This window comes from Numida meleagris, chromosome 2 (assembly GCF_002078875.1).
Source record: "Numida meleagris isolate 19003 breed g44 Domestic line chromosome 2, NumMel1.0, whole genome shotgun sequence".
Classification (NCBI taxonomy): Eukaryota; Metazoa; Chordata; class Aves; order Galliformes; family Numididae; genus Numida; species Numida meleagris.
This window is the reverse complement of record NC_034410.1, coordinates 41,844,614-41,851,983: the sequence shown is the minus strand read 5'-3', so window position 1 is coordinate 41,851,983 and position 7,370 is coordinate 41,844,614. Positions and strand designations below refer to the sequence as shown.

The 7,370-nt window shown below is 44.7% G+C and overlaps 1 protein-coding gene across 6 annotated transcripts in view; it reads right to left on the bottom strand.

The window, feature by feature from the left end:
• Window positions 248–7,370, bottom strand: part of NEK11 (NIMA related kinase 11) — an 89,340-nt gene continuing 82,217 nt past the window's right edge. For 4 of the 6 annotated variants that reach the window (XM_021389354.1, XM_021389357.1, XM_021389358.1 and 1 more), the window contains one exon: window positions 248–890. In XM_021389354.1, the coding sequence (XP_021245029.1) occupies window positions 686–890 (205 nt within the window). In that variant the 3' untranslated portion in view covers window positions 248–685. The remainder of the gene's footprint in view (window positions 891–7,370) is intronic. The other 2 variants (XM_021389360.1, XR_002436241.1) reach the window with 2 other exon arrangements.

Below are 7,370 nucleotides of genomic sequence, written 5' to 3'. Positions count from 1 at the left end.
CAGGCTGCTCAGCTGTGGATGCCCCATCCCTGGAGGTGTTCAAGAGTGGATAGGATGGAGCCATGGGCAGCCTGATCTGGTGGGAGATGCCTGTGCCATGCCCGTGGCAGGGGTTGGAGCCTGATGACCTTTAAGGTCCCTTCCAACCCAAGCCATTTCCTGATTCTATGACCTATATTTTCACAGTTCCTTTGAAAGACACACAGATTAAATACAGTTCTTTGGACAGTGAATGGTAACAAGACAATTTGTGGCTGAATAACCATATACATTTGTATTCTGCCATAGTACAAAACAGATGTGTTTAAATGCCATGAGGACCAGTCAGTGCAGGAATAAACAACAGCTGGAGCCTAATCCTGCACCATTTCCCTCAGAGACAGCTTTGCCAGCAACACTGGCTAGTGTCCAAGAGAATTCTTTCATTATGCCCTAAGCAGTGAAGGGAACACTGACAATTATGAACTCTCCATATGTTTTTCTTCCTACCCCTGTAATCTATACTGTACTTACCCACTGCCCACTGCACAGACTGGACTCTCTAAGAGCCTGCCCACCTGCTTATGTTCTGAATTACCCTCAGCAGTTTCCTCCAGACCCCTCCAGGATTTGCTGGCTGGCCTGAAGCAAGCAGCTCAGCACTGTCAGTCCTGTTCATTATTCCCCATGCTGTTACCAGCACATTTTACAGCTGAAGACATGATTCTGAATCTTGCAACTGCTCCTCAAAGTAGAGGAGCTGATCCACCTCAAAGCAATCACTTGCTCTAGGAACCAGTTTCTCCAGGTGTCTTGTTATCTCCTCCTCACTGGCCTTCTGCTGTCTCGCCTGCTTCAGATAGGTGTACACCTTCTCAAATACCTCCGCTCCCAGCTTCTGGATGGCAGATCTAAAGATAAATATTAAATAAAAGTCAAGTCAAACTTAACTGACGTTATATATTAATACAAGCAATTGCAAGTCCTGATTTTCTATTGTTTTTTTTTAAATATTGTAGCTACCTTTGATTAAAATGCAATAATAATACACCTTATTTATCTGACAGCACAAAGAACTAAAATTTCCCATGGAATTTCTCTATGGTTGCGTTAAACAAAAAGTCCAGGAGTAAAAACCTGGCCATAACAAAGTCATAGGACACATGACCATCACCACTGCTGCAAACCACCTTTCCCTTCCACACCAAATCTGACACATTGCTTTATCCTCAGCAAGTCCAATATGCACATATAGATTATTGCCCCTGCGTTTCATCAAAACCAAGAGAAGCAACCCCAGTCAGCCATGCATCACTAGCATTATATGAGAATTAGCACATTTCAGAACGTGTTGCTGTGTTGCTTCACTTTAGCTTATATCAAATAACAAGGAAACTGTTGTACCAGATCAGCATGAGCCAACTGGCAATTCTGTCTTTTCCCACAGCACTATCCTCTTATCAGCAGACAGATCTGTAATTCAGTGACAAAGAGTACAGTCACAGAAACTTAATGTTGATTTATAAACACCCAACTGAAAACCGCAATATAATGAGCAAAACTTCTTTATCTAAAGGCAAACATCTTTAAATTCATGTGCCACAAGCAACAAGTAGTGGCATTCCCAACAGTGGAGGGTTCATAATACTTTGATGAAAATGTTAATTTTCCTTCAGTGTATCAGAAACTCTATCTGCCTGCTCTGGGTAAGTCTGCTGCAGGGATTGCATTCACCTCACCATTTAAACAAACCTGCTTAGGCTTATACACCCCATGACAGTTCTCTGGTTTCTTGTTGGAGCTCAATGGTGCCCATCCATACAACACCCATGGCAGCACTGGGAGTTTGTGAAGACATCAGCAATTTGTATTGAAAAACATCTTATATTGGTCAGGTAAAGTTGCGGCTAGAAGCCTTTCCTCCCAACAGCATTTCGCTAGGATTTCAAGAGTATTCAGGTGGTGCAATCATTTCTTTTTCAGGAAATCCCTGGACGTTCTCAAGGCCAGATTGGATGGGGCCTGGAAAACCTGATCTGGTGGGTGGCAGCCCCACCCATGGCAGGGAGTTGGAACTGGATGGTCTTTAAGGTCCCTTCCAACCCAAATCATTCTGTGATTCCGTGATTATATGATTCTACAATTCTATAAAATCCTTTGTGGTGTGGAGAGCTCTTCAATAAAGTTTCTTAGTACAGCAAAACAAAGTTTCTCTGAAAAATGTCTCCAACCTACTTAAACTAAACTAATCATATCTGAAATTCTAATGCTGTAACATATTTCTCAAGCATTACACATATTGTGTCCCTAGCACATAAAAATATTTGATGCCTTAACTCTTTGCATGGTGGAAATTCTTTTAGGGAAAAAGGACTTAATAGGAAGTGAACTGTATTATATTTCAGCCCGAATATCTGTTTCTATGCTCCTCTTCTGCTGACTTTCTGACACACACTATAAATTCAGACTATGGAAAACTGGGAGGATGGATCCCAGAGCTGTGCCAGGATGGGAACTGCTTCATTCACCCCCTAGCAGTGAGCTATGTGTTATAGATGAGCAAACAACAAAGCTCCTGAAAAATCCTAACTTTACAGCCAGCAGGACCAGCAGCTAATAAAATCAGCCAGTGCACCTCATACACCTTCTTGCCTGAAGAAGAGTCTAGTAGCTGCTCTGATCTCACAAGGAGGAGACACTTCCTCACATCCCGCCTGCCATCACCACTTATTTTGCAGCTCAGTTGTGACTGGATGTGGCTCACCCTTCTCTGTATGCTACTTGTACATCCTACTGGCTCTGACAGTTGAGAATTGGCAGCAGAGGCAGCTGAGACCCAATATAGGAAGACAGGGTTGGGCTGGACTCTCTGTGGGTCCAAGTGTGACCCAGTCCTGCTTCCTGTAACTGGAAAACACTCTTTTTCTTCTCCCAGCAGTGATGTTTAGGGGAAAATGAAAACTACTGAAAGTGATCAAATGTCAGACTCTGGCAACCAAGAGATTAGATTAGCAGAGAAAGCTAACAAGGGATTTGTTTGGCAAGTAATGGAAATTACTTCAAATCTCAGTAGAAATACTGTATTTCTCTCCAATGGTTCAAAATCAATCCATGAGAAGCTATTTAGAAATCACAACTGCTTTATCAATGCTTTTAGAGACCCCTTCTTCCCTCCCTTGTCAACAAATTGCTTTTTTTGTCATTCCTTTCTATTTAAAGATTAAAAATTAAGCGAACACATACCTCAGGAGTATTGCTTCTGCTAAAAAATGTTACTGCAGACTGGAATCTTTTCAGTGTAGCTTGGCAGAGCATGCAAATTAGCTACTCTGTATAATACCTGATACAATAGAATTAGGGGAAAAGTGCTCATCGTTTGAAAATTAAGGGGTAGGTGACAAAAATTATAACCTCCTTTTACAAAAGAACACATCAGGCTCTATTTGGGCTTGAAAGCTGCATTAATACGAGTCTGCTACCACGCAGTACATTTTCTGTGATGGGGACAGAAATTTGGGATCCCAGACAGTATGTGTCAAACACAGTACTGAATCTTTTATTATACCATGCAGAGTGGGGGGAAGTGACTTCCTTGAAAGCAAAGTTGGCTCATTACATCCCTGATTTGCACCAGGGGATATTTTTCCATCCACATGAAGGCCTACAGAGGACGATGGATTTGGCACTACACTTCTGTTTATAAGTACTATTTCACATGAGGTATGGCACGCTTGCATTTACAGCTTCAAAACTGCTAAAAGTCTAACTTCTGAATGTGCTGTGAGAACCAGCACAGAGCTCCCACTTACACTCCCATATTTTCTGATTATCGGCCCTATACTCTCGTAGCTTACTCATCTCCAGAGTCACTATTTTCCACCAGAAATGAGCCTTTCTCAGCCAAGATCCACAAGCACAGGGATACTTGACAGAGAATCATAGAATGTCTTAGGTTGGAAGGGACATTAAAGAATATTGAACTCCAACTCCTCTGCCGTGGATAGGGTTGCCACCCAGCAGGTCAGGTTGCCCAGGGCCCCTTCCACCTGGACAGGGGAAAACAGCTCTGCTGTACATCCCCAGTAGAGCCGGAGGCACAGGCTGTGACAGAAGACACATAGGAGTCTTCACATCATCGTGCACTGCCTGTCATTCCCATTCCTTCCTGGGAAGACATCCCCTTTTCTGGACACAGGTCAGCCCAAATTAAACTCTTTCTCCTAATACAGCCTAGCTACAGTAAGGACATTTTATCAAGCCTAATTTATACAATTTAAGCTACAGGCCCTAAGGTGTTAGCCAGCCCCACAGGGAGATGTTCAGCGGGGAAACTCCTCACATCAATGTGGAAGCTGACTATTATTTGTGGGATGACCTAGTGCATCCTGCTCCAGAGCTGCAGGCCAGAAAATGCTACACCATTGCTTCCAGCTGCCTTAAATGCATTTTCAAAACTTAACAGTTCTTGTGAATGTTTGCTCCAATTAGCATACGTACAGTTCTGAAGAGAAAATCAGTAGCTTTTTTTTGTTTCTCCTTAATTAATACCTGCCTCTATGCAGCTTAGTTACTCTGTATTTTGGCTACACTCCAGCTCCAGGGAGAGGAAACAGAGCTGTGCATGCCCAGTTCAGGTGGGCTTCTAAAATATGCATTGATTCTGTCCTTTGGGGAAAAAAGAAACTCACTGGATGATGTAGTGCTTGGAATGGGAGCAAATGAGGTACCTGGTGCTGGCCAGCAACAAGAGTAGGGCTGCTCTGCAAGAGAAAACAAGCTGGGGACAAAGGATGAAAGCAACACTGCAGGTGGCAGCACAAGCAGGACATCTAGGGTTCCATTACTCAGACAAGTTTTGTTGGCCAGAACCCCATCCCACAGTGGCCTAAATTGCTTTTTGCTATGCTGAAATCAAGGCAACCATGCCAGCCTCTACCACTCAATGGTCTGATCTAGGACAATACATGCTTAAATGTGGTGTCTCAGCTTGTTCTTGTGTAAAGAGACAGTTGATGAACAACTTTTGTGTTACTTCACTGAGTTACAGAGGCTGTGATATACCAAGGGATTCACTGCTGGCATTTGAGACTGCGAATCCTAACTTTTAGATACCTCATTCATGCAACGGCATTCACAGCTCTGTGTCTGAACCCTAAGCTCCCTGCATAACACAGACATCCCAAAAAGCATCCACCCAAAACATCAGCACATCACAGCTGAAGAAAGGCAAATCCTAAATCTGACACCTGTCTGGCTTTAGTAGAGTTTGGAAGCACCTCTGCCTAACTAGGACTCACAGCAATTCCACATCACCACATCCATACCCACCTGTACCCTTTTATTCCAGGTTAAGCTTTCACCCAGAGACCTGGGTGTAGAAGAAGAGTCAAATCCACATCTCCCAGAGCAGCACCATAACCACCAGCAGGACTGGGGCATGAAGGGCTCCCCTTCACCTTCATTTTGATTTGTATAAAAGCAATTGTATTGCAACAGAAGAGACTGAGCAGTGAGGGAGGATAACTGGCCAGAATGAGGACTAAGGACAAGTTGGAGGTGTGTGCAAATGTTATCTGCATGAAACAGCTCCTGGATAAACTAGTTCAAGCAGTTCTCCAAAGGACTGAAATCCAGGTTATCATATGTAAGTGAATGTCCAGTGTGTGTGCTTTCCCACTGCCAACTGGAAGAAATTCAACAGGGAGTCTGATCTCCCTCACTCCTCGTGGCTGCAGAGGGCAGCCCCAGAGATCCAGGCCAAGGGGACACAGGGCTGGGGCCCTCCATAGCCCCCATCATGCCTACAGGTTGAGAGCAGCCACTGCCAGTCCCTGCAGAGTCATCCTTGGCAGCTGTGGTTTGGAATAAAATGCCTCATGCTGCCAGCTTCTGTGCAGCACAGAATCCATGCCTAGAGAAAATTAACTGGAACAAGCCCCAAAGGCAACGGAGACAAACACATGTCTGATTTGTGGCTAATGGTAGGGTTTTGGCATGAGACAGAGAGTTGGTTCTGTTAAGGATAAGGTGCTTCTAAGCATCTGAGAAGCAGTATCAATATCAGCTAAATCATAGGCACTTAGTGCTTTGACTTGCTGCCAGTGTCAGAGGGGAGCTAAATAGGAGCCTTAAGAATGGCAATTTTATACTCAGGGTGTCCAACTGTGCCTAAAAATGTGCCAAGTCATTCCATGGAGCTGGGTCCAAATGAATGTATCAGGATGTCTGGTGATTTGCAATTGATTTCCTACGCATCAGTGCAAAATTACTAATATTTGACAATATAATAATGTGTTCTCGGCTGGCTGAAGAAGCTGTAAATCTTTCTCTGGGTGAACAAAGAATTTCCTATTATCCTGCGGGCCTTTATTTTGACTATAGTGCTACTAGCTACGTGTTAATATTTCTTTTCTGGTCCAGAGATCAACTACAATACACCTACCTTTATGCAGCACTGACAAAAGCCACAAAACAAGATTAATGTTGGAATCCGTGCTTCTCTATGGGTGTCAGTAGGTGGGTCAATATCTCTCAACAGCTTCTCATCACCTGCCTTGAAGGATGACGATGACACAAATCAGCAGCTGAGGCGGTTTCTAGCTTATCTCTTGGGGATGTCATTCTGCATGATAGTAACTATCATTTAAACCATTCTGCCCCCCCCCCTCTGCCCCCAGGGGGAAGCAGCCCTTCCCACAGAGCATTTTCACAGTGCTTCAGGGAGCTGTGGTGTGAGTTATTCCTTGGCCACCATGCTCTGCACAAGTCACAGCCGAGCACACCAGGACAATACTGTACAAGCCCCCCTGGATCAGAGAGCAACGATAACATCTCACCTCTGCCACAGCACACAGCAAACACACAGCTCCCACATTAACCACTGAAAATTTAGGGATTTCAAAATGCTAATCTTACACATAATTACCTCATTGTCAACTTTAGAAGTTTTCTGAGCATGGAATATCCATCTGAGTGGATGGAGAGAAGTGGAACACGATTAGGGCTGGTCGGACATAGAAGATATATCCCAACAGGGCGAGGGAGGTGAATGCCCTCCTCAACTCCACCCTTGTGAGGCCCCATCTGGAGTACTGCACCCAGGCCTGGGGCCTCCAGCGCAAGAAGGATGCGGAGGTGTTGGAGCAGCTCCAGAGGAGGGCACAAGGATGATGAGAGGGCTGGAGCACCCCTCCTATGAAGAAAGGCTTAGGTGAGGCCCTGGGACAGGCTGCCCAGAGAAGCTCTGGATGCCTCATCCCTGAAGGTGCTCAAGGCCGGGTTGGATGGAGCCCTGAGCTGCCTGACCTGGCTGGTGGTGTCTGTGCAAATGGCAGGGGGTTGGAACTGGGTGGGCTTTAAGGTCCCTTCCAACCCAAATCATTCTGCGATTT